Source organism: Zea mays, chromosome 5 (assembly GCF_902167145.1).
Source record: "Zea mays cultivar B73 chromosome 5, Zm-B73-REFERENCE-NAM-5.0, whole genome shotgun sequence".
Lineage (NCBI taxonomy): Eukaryota > Viridiplantae > Streptophyta > Magnoliopsida > Poales > Poaceae > Zea > Zea mays.
Window position 1 is genome coordinate 93358402 of NC_050100.1, and position 19211 is coordinate 93377612.

The following is a 19211-nucleotide window of genomic DNA, read 5'->3' on the forward strand; positions in this document are numbered from 1 at the left end:
ATGTAGCAGAGTATCAATTCTAGGCCCCCTTTGAAATGCGGATTTTTTTTCCTGTGAAAATGAATTGATTCTTGTAAAATCATATATGGTTTCTTTAAAATTCCTGCATTCCAAAGAGGGGCCCTATTTGGCAGAGCTCTCTAGAAGAGAATCAACTGCTCTAGGAGCTCTGGCAAAGGAGGCCTAACTGAACTACTGTAAATCAGAAAATCAGAACTACTAATGGAGATTTTTACGAAAAAGATAGATCCAATTGAAGGAACAATAATGTGATGCTAGCTGAAAGAATATTCAGTCTGCTTGAACGAAGAGATGCCTAGCATCAGTAGCCGAGTCTTTTTACACCGTGAAGATGATCATATATACAAACATAACTTGAGGAAGCAACTGAGAATTGAGAGTATAGTAATAAATTTCAGTATATATACAGTTGAAAGTTTTCCCCCATCATTTCAGCAGACCATTGTCAGGCAGGATCAGGAAGGTGTTTTGTTTCAACGGGCAGCATTAGGCAGCATGGCAACAGTCACCACGAAGTACTCACGGCCCCCAGGTAGGTTGTAGGGGGTGAGCATGGCTGCGGGCGACCGACGGCCGCCACTGCTATCAGGGCGTGGAGCTCCTCTCATTTGGCCTGGGTGCGCTATGTGCCGCTCGATGTGAACGATCTGCCCGATTATGTACGCTGGGTACCGCAGGTGGTGCTCGGTGAACAAGGCGACAGATTCCTCAGACAGAAAGTAGTTTGGGTAGTTCCGGTTGATCGCCTCGTAGTGCCCAGCAGAGTTTCGAAAAAAGACAGCAAGCTCATGGACTTCAAACCGACCAAATGATATCTTCTCCTTGCTGGCCTGTTAAAATAATTTCCAAGAGACACCATAGCAAATTTGCTCGTTAGCACAATTAGCAAAAATGTAAAAGGTTCTATCCATGAGCCATGGGAATTCATTGCCAGATGCAGAAATTGGAGTAACAGAACTCCAAGACAAACCTGTTTTTCTTGTTGAAGTTTATTGTAGAGATTCTTAATCAGCACTTTCTTCAAATCCAACTCTTTTGTGATATCTCCATGTACCGCCTGCATAGCTGAATAGCGTTCTAGCAGCTCAGCACTCTGTCGTGTCAGTAAATAAACTTTGTCTGCCAGGATCTTGATGCATTGTTGAAACTGTACAGTGGTATCAGCTTCGTCCTTCTTTACAGAGCTGGAACAAAATATAGAATATGTTATCGCAGCTGACTCCTCAAGACAATTTACTATGAACAACAAATATGTGAATGGCATTAACACACCTTGCCAAGGAAAGAGCCAGAGAACGCAGTGACTCTGCAAAACCAGTCATGCCTGGTGCAGTGACACAATTATTTAGCCTTTCGAATAAACCATGTATCCTCAAAGCAGATGACCGCAGAGCATCATACTCAACAGCCCTTCTGTCAGATGAGCATTTGTTTGTTCGGGCCTCTTCTCTTGCTTCATGTAAACAGTTTTCAAGATGTGCACAATTCATCTATATCAAAATGCGTAGAGGGGGCAATCAGAGGAATAAGAATATGAAGGTGATTATTGTGATTTGCACATATCAGTGAAATTATCATAGATTTTTGTGACTAACCTGAGATTCATCAAGAAGACCCCGGATTTGTTCAAGTTCTTTCATCAGGGAGTTAACCTCATCCATCATAGCGCTAAGTTTAATTTCAGTTTCACCCAACTGCTTTGACTTTTGATCTAGGGTACTTTGCAGCTCTGACACAAGGAGCTCCTTATTCCTCAACTCTAAGGTGTGATGCTCATTAGTTCTTGAGTTTAAGATGCTAAGAGGATCTTCTATACGGACATCAGAAGTATCAGCCATAGTAAGTTGTGTCAACATGTGCCCTTCCTTATCAATGTTTACAATCTTATGTTCATTATCACGTGGCAATTCTGTCATGAAAGCATCCAGATTAGTACATGCTGCTGAATCAAGCAACTGCAAGTTCAGTGCACCTGAAATGTCAGTCATATTCTCATCGCCACCTTCTGCTTGTTTAGATGGCTGTTCAGATGTTGAAGAGGCCTCATCCATGGCCACACTTGATTCATCACGTATTTGGGTTTGCCTTCCTCCAGATACATCCAGGTTGCAGTCATTACTTTTAAATGCTGAAAGCAGGGAACCAGAAGTGTCTTTGCTTCCTGACACCATGTGACCTTTAATGTACTGGTTGGCTAAGCGTTCCTCAAGATCCTGGATCCGCTTCTCATATGCCAGGCATTTTTCCTGCTTTGCAGTGAGCAATGACTGAAGCTGGTAAGCAAACTCATCCTTTGCAGCAAGTGCCTCAGCTGTTTTTTCCCTTGCTTTTTTCAATGCAGCATCAATTTGCCCTTCGTCAATAGACTCGTATCCATATTCAGCACTGATATTGCAGAGAACTGCAATTGCAGAAGCAAGTTCTGCTTTTAACCTGGCATTTTCCACTTCTAACTTACTAGTTCCTGCAATGTCAATAGTATCATAGCCCCCCAGAAAATCTTGGAAATCCATCTTATCGTCAGCGCTCAGAGAATTTTGCTCAGATTTGTTCAAATTTCCACTGATACTAGAATTGCTTAGCAAAGGCTTTGCTATCTGTGATCTCTCAGATTTCAGAAAAGACCCCAGTATAGACTGGGGAGCAAGCTTTTCCACATCATCAACATCAATGGGAAGAAGATCACAATCAAAAGGAGCGACTTTTACATCACACTGGCTTGGAGAATCAAAGAGCCCCATGGAACACATGACACCATCTGGAATGTACCTGCTCCATGTCCTATGGAAATCCTCTCGTCTTGTTTTCTCGTTTTGACACTCGATTGCCAACTTTTCGGCATGTTTTCCAGCAAATCCAGTATACAGCTTAAAATATGATTTCCTCCTGGCTACCTCGGCAACACAAGCTCTATATGCATAACCCAAGCCACTGACTATTTTCAGATTATCAAAATCTTCTTGATGACCCATCACCTCTTGGAACGCAATGAGCTCACTCATCATGCCTTTGATGCTAATCTGAGAAGATTTTACTCTTTGCATGCAAACATGGACCAAAGTATTCATTTCATTCTTCTTGTCCTTGCATTTCTCAAGCAATTTTGTTAGACTGTGATCAAAATTCTGTATGCTGGGCAAGTTATCATTTTCATGTATTTCATAGATACGGCCAACGGCTGAGACTGCATCATGAGGACGGAGAGAAGCAGATAGCTGGCAACTTGAGCAGTCATCGACAAGCTTCTTTGAGGTGTCCACATCTTTACTGCAAGCAAAAGAGTTTTCAGCATATAAGTTATAACACTATGATATGATGCAACATAGCCGTGGGGAATCGAAGAATTTGTTGCTTCACATTTCAGTTACAAATGAGTAAGATAGAAAGAGGCAACTCCCTTGGTAAGCTTATTTGTACAGCAGAAGCAGAAAATCATAAAAATGGCACTGCTAAGTTTCAAGCCAACCTGCTATCTCCACGATAATAGACTAGTCATACAACCAAACTAAACCATTTTCCTTTTTCTAAAAAAAATGGTAGTCCCTCTATTCCAAAATATAATTCTTTCTAGCTCTCTTTGTTTCCGTCCACATTCAAATGAATGATAATGAATGTAGACATACATACAAACCAGATTAATACATTTATTGATGAATGTATGTTTAGTCTAAAACGAACACTATTTTAGAAAGAGGGAGTATAATAAAGTCATTTAGATTAATCAGGCCAAATCTGTCACAGTAGAAATAGATAGTTCCCAGTGGCTTTCAGATAACAGCAACATAATTAGGCATACAAATGCTAAGTCTAACCTTAGAGCCTGCATGATGATCTTCTGGTCACCAATGACTCCCTGATGCTCCTTTATAAGCTTCTCAACATCCTTGCACCCACCTGAGTTCATGGCATTGAATAAGCCTTCCACCCTCTTCTTCAGCTCCAAGAAGTTTGCCTTCAGCTGTGACACCTTGACCTCAAACTTCTTATGTGAGCTCAAGCATCCGTCAGCCAGTTTCCTCAGGTCATTCTCCTTGAGAAGGTCCATCAAGCAATGCCTCCCCTCGCTTTGCAGCGCTGGGTGCAGCCTAACAGCACGCAGCTTCTGCACATCTCTCTCGAAATTGGCCAGCATCTCAACATGTGAACGGTGCTGCTGCGTGAAGCACCGCAGGAATTCTGAGTACCGCTGTGAGAGCTTCCGGAACGTGTGCTCTAGGTTGCTCCGTGCTGTGTCCAGCGCTCGCTCCTGCACCTGCCCCTCCCGCAGAAGCCGCCTGCACAGCTCAAATTTTGCCAAGCTAGATTGGTACACCGCATTGGCGACCTGGAAGTGGTATCTGAATCTTGTTTCATAAGATACCAGAGCCTTCAGAGCCGGGTCTGCAGATGCGCCCACAGGTGATGAGTCCTGCGGCCGGGGCGGTGGTGGTGGAATATTTGGCTCAGGGATGTAGATGGACTCCGGCGCCGGGGGGCGGGAGTCCGCAAGGAGGCGGGCCTTGTTGTAGAGGAAGACCTCACGGTCGTCACGCGGAAGCTTGTAGTAGGCTAGCGCGTTGGCGCCGTCGAGGGAGGTGTTGCCGCAGAGGAGGAGCTGGTCGCTGGGCGGTATGACACAGAGGTGGTGGATGGAGTGCTGGATGGCCTCGACAAGCGTGTCGCCGCCGCACTGGAACTCCAAGGTGTGGCCGTTCTCCGCCACGTGCACCATCAACTTCTGCCCCAGCGGCACCGCCGCCGCCTCCTCCGCACCACCGCCTGTCACCGCCGACCCGGAACTCATCTTCCTCGCGATTCGACTACAGCCCACAATTCCACTCCAAAACCGAATCTTCTTCTTCTTTTTCTTCACACAGTACAGATTAATCTACAGTTCTACCGTACCACCAAACACGAAACACCGAACTCTTTAACCTCTCCGACGGGATAGCCTCCGCCCGTCGAAAAAGAGCACGAGCCAACGTCCGCCGAGGCCTTATCTCCCCCACGCCTCCGATCAGACGCACCAAATCCTCAACTGCCCCAACAAGAACGGCCTGGAATTCCGGCGAGGGACGGGGACTTCGTTGGACCGACGTCTACTGGACCAATTTACCCCGCTTCACCAAGCCCGCACGGATTTGTCGGGCGAGAAGTTTGGGATTTGTTGATTAACAGATGGAACCGACCTCCGAGAGGCGGGAAGCAATCCACCGATCACGAATGGGTTTGATTCGGTCTCCGAAGGGACTAGGCTGAATAAGAAACCGGGATGGATGGGATTTTTCTACTGCTCCGTGTGAGAGGGGAGATTGACGACGAGCAGTATCATTAACATGGGTGGAGAGACGAAGAGATGAGGGGGCTGAATAGAAAAGTGGACCAAACTACCGTCTGGCGGCCGGACTCCGCAGCCCGGAGGGCGTAGGGGAAGGTGTAGTGTATGTATAAATAAAAAAATTGCAGATTTTTTGCGGGGAGATCCTTGAAGACTCATGAATTGACGTGCGCGTGAATTATTGGAGAAGGGCTGAGTGGCGGTGTAGGGGATGTACCCAGCTATACAACCATGGCTTTGTTCATTGTTCATCCGGAGGCTTTTTGGTCGGCAGGAGATAGCAGCCTAGCATGCAGGTAGTTGCGTGAAACACGGACTATTTTGGAGTATATATATTATACGTAATATATAATACGATAAATGATTGTATCCTATTATTCATTCTGATTCCTCATTCTGATGGGTAATTAAACGTATATAGCTACTAGTCGGTTGTCCGGTCGTTGCGACGGCTTATAACAATACTCACGTAAACTATCCATCAAAAAAATTTCAAGATTTTTTTATTGATTGTCTCCGCTCTCTGTATAATATATTTTTTTATTTGGCTAACTGATGTTATTGTTTACTCCATGCAAATATGTCTTGGTACAACACGGCCAATTAAGTGAGCGGTTAGAATAGAGTTCACAACGATTGACTGAATGAACAGAGATTATAAAATGACATAATTCCATCACACAGAGACCAAATAAGAGAAAGTTTGTGAGATCAAGTTTATAAAATAAGTTTCATGAAGTCAAACTTATAAAAAAGATAGATCAAAATATGGAGTGATTGCTAAAGTCAGGCATCAATAAAAATTGGATGCGCTTCATATAAATTACGCTACTTCGTAGCAATTACTAACGTTTAAAACCAACAAATAACCTTTTATTTTGTTGTTAGTGTGACAAATCATTGCTGCTTCATCCAATTCATCAACCTCAAACATCATATAGTCTATTGCGCCAATGTTGTCTCAGAAACGATCTAATGCTTGCAAGAGCAAAGAACGTCGTGTCGTGCTTGGGTTGTAGCCTCGGCCTGTAGTGCTGGCCCGGCCCGACACGATTATTTTTTATTTTACAAAAAAACATATATACCTATATACAATTTATATTCAATATTAAAAACATTTTAATGTGATGTTCTACTGGTTAGACAGTTTCTCCCAGTGTCTCCCGACCTTCTTCCATCAGGGCATGGGTTCAAACCCCACCTTCTGCACCGTTTTTAACATTTTATGCTGATTTAATTGAATGGATCGACGGGCTAACAGGCTGGCCCGACACAGTTAGCAGACCGGCATGATGTGCCTGTGCCATAGTTGTGGCCCGCGTGCATCTAGCCCGTGTCGGGCGTCGTTACGCTGATTTAATTAAATGGATCGACGGGCTAACGGGCTGGCCCGACACAGTTAGCAGGCCGGCATGACGTGTCTGTGCCATAGTTGTGGCCCGCGTGAATCTAGCTCATGTCGGACGTCGTTTGGCATCTATAGACGTGCAGCGGATTAATTTAAAATAGTTGTGAGGGGTTATTTGTAAAAAAATGACGCACGACGACCGTTGAAACTGGTGCTTTAAGTATAGTATAGATATAGACTAGTCAGTTATCCGTGCATTCCGACGGCTCACAACAATACCCACGTAAATTATCCACCAAAAAGATTTCAAGATTTTTTATTGGTTGTCTCTACTCTTCACATAATATTTTTTATGAACGCACGGTACCATAGTGTCAGCTACAAGGGAAATGGTATACGCGAGGGAGCAGAAAGACGTCCGAATGGCGGTGAAAATCAGAAACAGTTGAAGAAAGAAGTGTTGGGCCGCCATGTGCCTAGGCCCAGTGGGCGATATCCATCGAACATATGGTCCGTGTAAGAGTGCAGTGAGGAGTACTAAAACTGGCTACAGTGAACGCTAAGAAATGCGAAAATACTATCGCTCTCCTCCTATCTCCTACCTCTAGTTCTCCTCTGTACCGTAGTTGTAGTAGGCTGGTAACAATTGGTATCGGCTAGGGTTTCCTCGATCTGGCGTACTACACACGCAGCAAGAAGATGGCGGCCGCCTCTGATTCTAGCATCTCGGTGGCATTGGAAGCTCAGTCCAAATCCATGGTGACCCAATCGCGTCTCCTTCAACAGATCGCTGAGCGGCTCGACGCACAGGACAGCCATTGGGCGACCTTGGAGCGCCGGGTCACCACCAACGCCCGCGCGATTGGTGTGTTGGAGGCCAGGGTGGGCACAGTGGATCTCGCCCAGGTCCAATCGGACCTCACGCGCACCCTGGTGTCTCAGATGGACTCCCATGTGGCCGAGTTCCAAGCATCCGGCTGGGAGCGCCTCGACGCGGTCGAGACCGCGCTGACCACACGCGTGGTGGTGCTCGGACATGTGTCGACCACCTGCGTGTCCTGGAGGCCTTTCATAGAGCACTCCGTCGGCTTCAATCACTCCTCCATGGAAGCTCTTCGGGCGGACGTCTCACGGATCGCAGCGCGCGTCGACCTTCCTCCACACGCCGGCATCCTCGGCGCATACGAGTCGACGGGGGACGCCCACAGGTTCCCGCAGCGCCCGTCGACGACCCTTGGGGGGCACGGCTTCCACAACTACTGTCGGGAGGGGGGCAAAGGGTTTTCCTACACCCAAGGTCCACTCCCGCACAATGGTATGCAACCTGAATCTGACCTCATTCCGTTCATGTCTTTAGTTCCTCATCATGATACACTAGCTGGATCAATGTACCCCCAAACTTCACACCTCCTCGGCCAATTGCCTAAAGTGCCTTTTCCTCCCTTTGATGGGGACAATCCCAAGCTGTGGCAAACTCGCTATGAGGATTATTTTACCATGTATTCCGTTGATCCGAGGGTGTGGATCCGTGTAGCTACAATGCATTTCACAGGACCTGCAGCCCGTTGGCTTCAATCTGTAGAACCACAACTGCCACATATTTCCTGGGTTGATTTTGGGGTCTGATTAGGGAGCGTTTCGGTCGAGATCAGCACGAAATCCTCATTCGTCAACTCTTCCATATCAAAAACAACCACTGTCGTTGTTTATGTCGAGCAGTTTTCCCAATTAGTTGACCAACTCAAAGCTTACAGCACCATTTCCGACCCACTATACTATACAATGCGATTTTTCGATGGTCTCTGTGATGACATTAAAAGTGTTGTATTAGTTCAACGTCCTCGCACATTGGATTCTGCCTTTGTTTTGGCCCAATTGCAGAAAGAGGTGGGCGCCACATGCAGAGATGCTCGGAAGTTCGATGCATCAGTTAATTTGAGGTCCTTCTCGCGCACAGCTTTGCCACTACCTCCACCCCGTCCTCGGCAACCAAGCAATTTCAAGTCAGACGTGGAACCAGTGCCCAACATGTCCAAGTCTCAGTCAACTTATGACAAGTTCTCCACCTTATATGCTTATCGCAGAGCTAAAGGACTTTGCTACAAGTGTGGGCTTTAGTATTCTCGCGGTCACCGTTGTGCAGATACTGTATCCCTGCAAGTTGTGGAGGAATTGTGGCAACTCATCAATCCACCAGCGTCAGACACTGAATGTCAGTCTGAGAATGAGGGCAAACTTCATTCCATGCTGCTCTCCCAAGCTGCTCTTCAGGGCACAGTGGCTCCTCGGACGATGAAATTTCATGGCACTATCCAAGGCATGGATTTATTGGTGTTACTGGATTCTGGTAGTTCACACTCATTTATTAGCTCACAAGTGGCAGAACATATTCAAGGGGTGTATCCATTGCCAAATCAACTGTCTGTACAAGTTGCCAACGGTGAGAGACTACATTGTATGCAACATGTGCCACAGGCCGTGTGGACATTGGGAGGTTGCAAATTTTAGTCTAATCTCCGCATTTTGCCACTGCAAACATACGATCTAATTGTTGGTATGGATTGGCTCGAGCTTTTCAGTCCAATGATGGTCCATTGGGCAGTAAAATGGTTGGTCATCCCATATCGTGGCTCCACTGTCAAGCTATTTGGATTGTCTTTGGCTACAGGCCATTGCTCGGTCATTGAATTTTGTCAGCTCTCTGCACTGTCGGATAAAGAACAGTCTGTTCTCTCAACCTTACAGCCTGACCTTCAGTCGCTGCTGCACAAGTACCATTCTCTTTTTGCCATACCGCAAGGGTTGCCTCCACCGAAAGAGTACGACCACCAGATTCCTTTATTACCCGGTGCTCAGCCTTTCCGCATGAGGCCCTATCGTTATGCGCCGGCTCTCAAATCTGAGATAGAACACCAAGTGGCTGAAATGTTAAAGTATGGTATTGTTCAGCATAGTCAAAGCGAGTTCTCATCCTCGGTAATTCTGGTTAAAAAGAAGGATGACAATTACCGTTTATGTGTGGACTACCGCCATCTCAATGCTCTGACTGTCAAGACTCGCTTTCTGGTTCCAGTCATCGATGAATTTCTGGATGAGCTTCATGGTGCGGCTTGGTTCTCCACCCTGGATCTCCGTGCTCGTTTTCACCAGATACGAATGGCACCGCAAGATCAACACAAGACAACGTTTCAGACTCACCATGGGCAGTTCGAATTCAGGGTTATGTCTTTTAGCTTGACCCGGGCACCAGCGACATTTAAGCATGCCATGAATCGCACATTGGCTTCGTTACTTCGGAAATGTGCTCTGGTATTTTTTGACGATATCCTCGTGTACAGTCCTACCTGGGAGGCACATTTATCACACTTGGAGTTGGTGTCAGCTTCTCTTCCATGATAGTTGGCAAGTCAAATTATCCAAAATGCAAGTTTGGGCAGCAAGAAATTGCTTATCTTGGCCATGTGATCAACAGTGCAGGTGTGGCAACTGACCCAGCAAAAATTGCTACCGTGTCCACCTGGCCAGTTCCTACTTCATACAAAGAATTGCGAGGGTTTCTAGGACTTGCGGGATACTATAGAAAGTTTGTGCGTCACTTTGGATTGCTCACCAAACCACTAACTGATCTCCTCAAGAAGCATTCAGTTTTTGTCTGGACATCAGTACAACAGACAGCTTTTGAGGCCCTCAAGCAAGCATTGTCTTCAGCCCCTGTCTTGGCTTTACCAGACTTTACACGCCCATTTTCTATTGAAACAGATGCATCAAGCACAGGCATTGGAGCTGTTTTGCAGCAAGATGGCCACCCGTTGGCATTTGTCAGCAAAGCTCTCGGACCTAGGAATTTGGGGATATCCACTCATGAGAAAGAGTACCTCGCTATTTTATTGGTTGTTGATTAGTGGCGTGCCTACTTGCAACATTCAGAATTTATGATCTACACGGATCAACGCGGCCTTTCTCACCTTATAGAGCAACGACTCCATACTCCGTGGTAACATAAAGTTTTTACTAAGATACTCGGGCTTAACTATCGCATTGTTTACAAGAAAGGTGCCGACAATACTGCAGCAGACGCTCTGTCGCGACGGCCACACCAAGTTGCAGACTGCTATTCAGTTTTGATGGCATCGCCCATGTGGTTACAGGAAGTAACAGATGCATACAAGGTCCATCCCCAAGCTATGAAGTTGCTTACATCATTAGCTATTTCTGACCAGGCTCCTTACATGCTTAAAGATGGAATTATCAGGTTCAAAGGCCGTGTTTGGTTAGGACACACTTCTGAAATGCAAACCAAGGTAATTGTGGCCCTTCATGCCAGCGCCATTGGAGGACATTCTGGCTTCCCAGTGATGTATGCTCGGGTCAAACAGTTGTTCTATTGGCCACATATGAAGCAACATATTCGAGATTTCGTTGTTGCATGTGTTGTGTGTCACCAGGCAAAACCTGATCGGTCTCGTTATCCTGGTATGTTACAGCCACTGCCCGTACCCAACTATGTGAGGCAGGCGATTTCTCTGGATTTTATTGAGGGGCTGCCGTAGTCAGGCCACTACAACTCCATTCTGGTGGTCGTTGATAGACTCACTAAATATGGACATTTCATTCCATTGCGGCACCCAATCACCGCACTCACTGTGGCACATATCTTCATGACTGCAGTTTACCGCCTTCATGGCATGCCAGAGTCTATCGTCTTGGATCGTGATTGTATCTTCACGAGTTCCTTATGGCGTGAACTCTTTCATCTGTCTGGTACTAAACTATTGATGAGTTCATCATACCATCCGCAAACGGACGACCAGACAGAGAGGGTCAATCAGTGCTTGGAAACATTTTTACGCAGCTTTGTGCAGTCCTGTCCTTCCAAATGGTCCTCATGGTTGTCCGTAGCTGAGTTCTGGTACAACACATGCTCTCACTCATCCTTGGGCTCTTCCCCATTTGAGGTTCTTTATGGACGTGCACCTCGTCACTTCGGTCTTTCAGTGGAAGATTCTGTGCAACAAACTGATCTCAGTTCTTGGCTTTCACAACGTGAGCTGATGCTGCGCATTATCAGGAACAACTTGTTGCGTGCCCAGCAGAGGATGAAACATCAATATGACAAGAAGAGAATTGAACGCGTATTTCAGGTGGGCGATAAGGTATATTTGAAACTCCAACCGTATATCCAGTCCTCTATCGCTACTCGGGCAAATCATAAGCTTTCATACAAGTATTTTGGCCCTTCCAAAGTCTTGCAGAAGGTGGGTGCAATTGCATACAGACTTCGTTTAACAGATTCTTCTTCAGTTCATCCGGTGTTTCATGTCTCCCAGCTCAAACAGTATATCAAACCTACTTGTGCGGTGAGTGCTACACCACCGTCGACTGCTACTTCCTTATGTTACCTAGTGCAGGTGTTGCAGAGGCACTCAATTGCTCGTGGCGGCCACTAGGTCGATCAAGTATTAGTCCGCTGGTCTGACTGTGATGAAGCGTTGGACACATGGGAGGATGAAATCACTCTGCGACGTCAATTTCTAGCAGCCCCTGCTTGGGGACAAGTAGCCTCTAAAGGAGGGAGCAGAAAGACGTCCGAATGGCGGTGAAAATCATAAATAGTTGAAGAAAGAAGTGTTGGGCCACCGTGTGCCTAGGCCCAGTGGGCGATATCCATCGGACATATGGTCCGTGTAAGAGTGCAGTAAGGAGTACTAAAACTGGCTATAGTGAACGCTAATAAATAAGAAAATACTATCGCTCTCCTCCTATCTCCTACCTCTGGTTCTCCTCTGTACCGTAGTTATAGTAGGCTGGTAACACATAGGAAGCAAATCAGAGACCCCCATCCCTCGTCTCCCCCATTTCCAAGGTTTCGTAGAGTAGGAGGGAAAGATAAGAGGTGGTCATACCTGTTCGTTGCCGGAGAAGGACACGATGAAGACTTGGGCATCTGGAAGCGACATAGATAATATAACGCTAGATATATAGGGAGAGAGCATGCAAGCGAAGAAAGAAGCCTAGCCGGAGCAGCTCCAAACCGAGAGGCACCCGCACCAGACAACAGTCCGAGAAGGGCGAGAGAATGCGAGTGTCTTCCCAGCCCTGGACCCGCCGAAGCGACACAACACCACCACCAACTCCGTAGCATATGCTGACTGCTGCCACGCTATGGGCCTTAGTTGTCCAATACCTCATACTTGGACTCCTCATCGCTAAGATAACCTAAGCGTGGCAGACGCCACCATGTCCTTCTCGACGGCACGCATGGAGAAAGGCTAGAAGCATGACCGACTCACCCCGTACTCGCGCCGACGAGCGTTGGTCGGCTTGCGGCTGCGACCGTGAGCGGGGGCAGCAAGTTTGGGAGGAAGAACAGAGCGAAGGCCGGGAAGACGAACGGGACATCGGACGACGACGAAAACGATGGTGCGTGCATGATGTGAAACGTTCTCATGGACGTGCAATAGCCACAGCGCGAGTCAGTGTTGGGGCTGGTGTCGGACGAATACGGGGAGGAGGCGCCTGCTCCTACGCCCTTTGCCGAGAATGGGGTGGCATGGAGATGGAGGCATGAGGGGAGAGAGAAAAGAAGTAGAATGACGAACGAGGTGGAGATAACTGAGGCGAGGACCATCATTATTGTGCGGAGGTATAGATGGCTAAATAGGTTGTGTCTGGCGAGCCGACCCAAGGCATGACTCACTTAATAGTGTCTGGGCCAACCCGGCACGAGCGTCATGCGGTGCTTGGTCCGTAGCCTCAGCCCGTAGTGTTGGCCCGGCCCGACACGATTATTTTTTTATTTTACAAACAAATAATATATACATATGTACTACAATTTATATTTAATATGATAAACACCTGAGCATGATGTTCTACTGGTTAGATAGCTCCTGCAACACTTTTTACCCCACCTGCTGCACCGCTTTTTAATATTTTACGCTGAGTTGATTTAGAAGAATGTAGGGATTTTTTTGTAAAAAGATGACACAAGACGACCGTTGAAACTAGTGTTTTAAGTATAGTAGAGAAGTACCTAGGGCTCCATGCCTTTGAGACCTATTTTGGTTCCCATAAAGGTAGGGGCCACAATTCCAGAGGAGTTATTTGTTATTACAATACTCATTCAAAGTGGCTTCTTCGTAAGTTCGTAATAGTATTAACAGATTAGGCTTCTCTGTAACAGTACTTACAAGTGAGCAGCTTCTCTAAAACAATATTTCATCCTTACTTTAACTATTTCTATTTTATTTTATTATTTTATACCGCTTTTCTTATGTTGGTCATTTATTGAGATTCCTTAAAATGACAAGATATTCTTCCCTTTAATCCACTCGTGAGGAAGAGAAGGATTAAAGGAAGAAGGTTTAATCAAACATGAATACATAAAAAGCTATCAGGAATGGATATTAGAATAACGTATTATGAACTTATTCCTTTTTATTATTTTCCTTTAATTACACGTGATTACAAGTGTACCTTTAAAGTATTGAAGGGTATTCAAAGGTGTTAACACCTCGGAGTTCACATGTAGAGCGATCCGACACGAACCTGTCAATAGTAAAAAAGGTGGAAAATGTGCATGTGCATTGTAGCCCTATTTACAGGGGCGATGTGACGTACAACTTCGTATAAAATTACAATCATGACCTTGGACCCTATACATATTAACTACAAAATTTGTTAAGGGTGTTGTTGAAAGCTCCCTTGTGGGTTTCGGTGGTTTGGTTGACAACCCAATTAAAGGATTAATATTAGTTGCTAAGTGTTGAACAGGTACTTAATGCAAAGTTTATAGGGTTCAACACGAGTGAATAAGTATGATGGTCCAAATACTAGACTGTTTATGGATAATGGACATCATAAGTAAGATGGACTTTGCTTAAGTGAGACTCGGTGTGTTGGTGTTTAGTGTCCGACCGCACACCCGGGGATACCCACGTGGTGCTTTTGGATTGGACAGTGTTGCTGATCGTAGCTCGATGTTCGTGCTAAGAGCACGAGTGAGTAAGAGAGAGACAGGCGATTTTCTGCAGGTTCGTGCCGCTTTGAGAGGCGTAATACCCTACTTCTTGGGGTGGCTCTGTATGTGGTGTGTTACAAGTGGCGTTTCCAAAATTGAGAGGGGCTGATCAGATGATCATGATGGGGTTCCCCCTAGGCCTTATATACACAACTGTGGGATACTCCCTACGTACATGTCACACCCGGATTTCGGGGCACCAAGACCCGGGCGCGAACATAATCACCAGGTGTGCTGGGACCAAGTCTCACACATATGATGAATAATGGCACAGGATCGAATGTCACATCTTTACTACATAACAGGAGTTCTATACAAAATAAATAAATAATTACATTATAAGGAGACAACGGTCCAGCAACCCAAAGTTGACTGGGAGACGACGGCCTAGACCTCTCACGAACTCGTCACAGCATCCTCCATGCGCCTCATCCTGCGGTACCTGTTCTTGACCTGTGGGGGGTGTGAGACAGCAAGAGTGAGCTCACATACGTTCATCGCTCAGCAAGTTGTGGGGAATAATGTGCATGAACTCGCCAAAGGTGGGAGCTCACGTGAAGTGTAAGGCTTACCAAAGAGGATGGTTAGAGCTGAGCATTGCTTTTAAAGTTGGTCAAAATTTTATTAGCAATTACTAAGTATAAGTAAATACCAACCCAATTAAATAGTAGAACAGAAGTAACAACATCACCTGCGATGCAATGCATATGACAAATTGAATTTAAGTTCCATAAATTAATCATGTGAGTGTCCGAGCTGCTCATGACCATGAGCACGGCTAGTATACCAGTTTTACACTCTGCAGAGGTTGCGCATCTTTACCCACAAGTCATGTTACCCATCTGCCAAGGGATCGCGACTTCCCATACACCTCTACTGAGGAGGCGAGGCAGGGTAACACTACGAGGCCTTTACAAAGTTCCACTAGCTTCAGAAAACCCGCTACAGTTTATAGGAAGCTCCAATGCAGGAATCCCTTGCAGGACCGCCATCGCAGCAAAATCCTCCCGAGGGCCTCCCTACACTGACCACTCCCCTACTGCCCTTGTCCCTTTCGGGTAAGGTAGTCTTCCACTAGCTTTCCTAATTAATCGGGCAAGGGCGTCCCATTAAACCCTTGTGGTAGCACTGTTTTCCCGGGTGGTTCTCCATGTTCCAATTAACATAATGATCTTATCATGAACAGTAAATAGCAACTGATAACAAAAGTATGAATAATATGTATCTCAATGCCCAAATCCACATATAGCACTAGCAAGTACTACCCAGAAAGTTTAGTGGTAAACAAGGCATAAAGATAGACAAACTAGGGTAACCTATTAGGTCCCATCAAATTAACCTATGCAGATCATTATGATTAATTAGAACATGAGTGGGTAAAAGAAGTGATCAAGGGCACAACTTGCCTGGGACTTGAGATTCTAGGTACCAACTTGCTCTTCAGATGACATGTGTCCTCACTGCTAAACGTAGCAATACAGACAAACATGGTGTAGGCAAAATTAACATCACACCAAACATGTAAACAAAATACATAATAATAATCTACACATTATAACAAGATTCTAGGAACATGAATCATTAATTATGGAGTTATATATTTTAAGTTATGAATTTCTAAAGGTTTTTATGTGTTTTGTACAAGATTAATTAGGATATCAATTTTAATGTAGCTTTCATGTCAAAACAGTGCCACAAAATGATAAACAATAATATTACAAAATTATAAGAACTAGAATGGACTAATTTGAACTTAATATGAATTTTCTATGAATTATACAAGTTTCTAGCATTCATTTTCTCATTAAAATTATTTTCTAATTACATTTATCTGATTTCCTAATTTCCTGGACTGGGCGCACTAATACAGTGAAGGTCGAGGTTTAAATCGCAAAATATCCTAGACTCAGCCTTACTCGAGCTGGACTGCGGGTTGTTTTTACTGAAACCTGAGGGCTATTATGCAAAAGAGGCACGGTGAAGAGTATGAGCGAATTCTGGCCGCTAGATCGAAAATCTCTGGTCAGGATTTTAAAACCTCGCTATCGGACTCCATCCGCCGACCCGACGATCAACAGCCCAGATGAGCTGGGGTCGAACCGGTATGGAGCCCCAAATCTTGGCCGTTGATGGACAGATCAATGGTCATCCTAGCCTTCCCTAAATCGGGCGGCCAGACAGCGGCGCACCGGCAGCGTCGTGACTCCCCACGACGACGCCCCGCCGAAGAGGCCATAATCGTGTCCCGAGGGTGCAAAATTATATCGCGCACGGTGCTAGACGAGGTGGAGGCCATGAGATACAACATGGTGAGCATCATACCGCGATTCGTGTAGCTGTTTCACCACGGCCACAGTCGATGGCGGATCTGCGGCGGTGGTGAGCTCCGATGAGAAATTCCCCTGGGTTCGGTCCATCAGCCCGCTCCGCCGGATAGAGGAACAATCATGGGCGAGTCTCAGGGGCGGTGGCCCGCAACGACGTTGCATCGAACGGCGACGGCTGCACCCCGCCAAAACACCGTCAGCCGCCCCAGCGACTTGCTTCTTCTCCCTGCGCGAACACGGCACGGTGGGACGAGCGGCGAGCCCCAGCGTCAACAGCCAGCGCCGGATCCTGGAGCGCCATCCACCCCGCATATTCCCAGATGGCGGCCATGCCAGAGCTTTCCCCCATGGCCGGCATGCTGTTGACGACGAACGAAGGAGTTGCTTTTATCTGGTGACCCTAGCTCCAAATTTTCTCGTACGACGCTGGCTACTGTCTCATTGACTTCAATAGCGCAGGTGATGGTTCGGCTGCTCATATATATACTTGTGGACGGGACCGATTCCGGGCGCTCTACGGGCAGGACGTCCGACGGTTACGCGGTGGGTCTGTTACGATCTGCTATAGCGCCGGTTTGTTACGAGTCTACGAGATGTCTCGATGTGGAAGAAAATATCTGGAGTGTGGGCCCCTGGATTAGAGATGTACAACCTCCCGGCTTGGACGCACATGCGAGAGGTTGAAACGGACGACCACAAACTTCAGCCCAATTGGAAATGAAAATAAAAAAAGAATAGATGAGAAGGTGTGGAGAAAAAGAAGTGTGGGCCGGTTTGAGATTATCTTTTCCTATTCCATTTAATCCTTTCTTTTCTATTTTCCTTTGTGTTTCCATTTCTAATCTTAAAATTCAAATGAAATTCGGATTTCAAATTTGCACCTCCATGCAACAACCAAATATCCAGCATGAGTTGTTTGTCAAATATATTTGTGTATATATATTAATTATTTTGTTTATTTTGACAAATGCCTCAAATATGTAGTGCACACACATAATTATTTTAAAGTAAATTCTAATGTGTAGTGTTTATTAAGGTATACTTTAACTTAAATACTCATAGGATATTCCTAAATGAGAAACGTTAACATGGAATAAATTATCATATAAATACCTCTATCTAATATTTTATTACAAAACACATGAATTTTAGAACTTGGAAGAAATTTTCCTACATTCTTCAAAATTAGATTTGAGGTGTTACAAATTCTACCCCCCTTAAAAATAATCTCGCCCTCGAGATTTGTAAGAAAAAAGGATACAGGAGGATTGGTTTGTGATTCGTCTTTTAGTCTATAATAGGTTTAAGATCCGGAGTTTCATATATTTTTTATATAGACAATAGTGGGTGATTAGGAAGGCCTGGGTATATTTGGGTATAACCACTTTATTATGCAGGATGAATGATATCTTTAAAGCATATATAGTTTTGGGTAAGGAGTGGGGTAAGAAAAGACTCCATCCAAGATTGTGAATCTTGACTCATCTTGGTGACCTCACTTGATCCTTGAAGACTTGAGTTGGTGCTCATCCTTTCTTGATGAAGTTGATCATCTTCTTCGGTCTTGTCTCATTGATTAGGAGTTAGTGTATATTATCGGGCTGGGGAATATGGTTAAGATAGGTATGGATGAGATAGACTACATGATGTAGGTCAAAAGTTTGTTTGATGTTAGGTGGGGATAGGCAGATCATGCAATCCATCAAGACTCTATTGGTTGGGTTGGTTTCTCATTCTTTATTTAGTGTAGGGTGAACTAAGTTAAAACATGTGGAGAGGGTCTAATCTATTTCACAAGTATTAACTGGTCCATTAAGTATCTCACTTTAGATTAGATCATATTAGGTTAGATGGGATCTAGATTAGATTGGTATGACTAGCTTGACTAGATAAGATCAAATTAATTTGCATTAGATCATGGTTGTTAAACTAGGGTGGATAAGTATGCTTATTAGGATAAGATGGATCCATAAAGATAAGATGGAATCTTTTGAGGTTAGTAAGATCTATTAGAATAAGATAAAATCTTTTCAAGATAAGATGAGTATCTTTTAAGATAAGATGAATCTATGAGTGTAAGATAGAATCTTTCAAGATTAGATGGATATTGTTAGGCTAGATACTTTAATGGGGGATAATTTAGTTTATGTAGTTATTTTTTATAAGCATTTTTTTCTATAT

The 19211-nt window shown here is 45.1% G+C and overlaps 1 protein-coding gene across 2 annotated transcripts; it reads right to left on the reverse strand.

Annotated features, from left to right (window-relative positions):
• Positions 1–229: 229 nt before the first annotated feature.
• LOC100383018 (uncharacterized) lies at positions 230–5681 on the reverse strand. Of its 2 annotated transcripts, XM_008645807.3 has the most exons (6): positions 4382–5681; positions 3834–4295; positions 1617–3288; positions 1294–1511; positions 992–1205; positions 230–851 (listed from the first exon to the last, which is right to left on the reverse strand). In XM_008645807.3, exons 2-6 carry the CDS (start codon positions 4151–4153, stop codon positions 495–497), a joined length of 2781 nt encoding a protein of 926 aa, XP_008644029.1. In that variant the 5' UTR covers positions 4154–4295; positions 4382–5681; the 3' UTR covers positions 230–494. The 2 variants fall into 2 exon arrangements, with proteins under 2 accessions (XP_008644029.1, NP_001348869.1); NM_001361940.1 differs by having other exon boundaries at positions 272–851; positions 3834–5398.
• Between the last annotated feature and the right edge of the window lie 13530 nt (positions 5682–19211).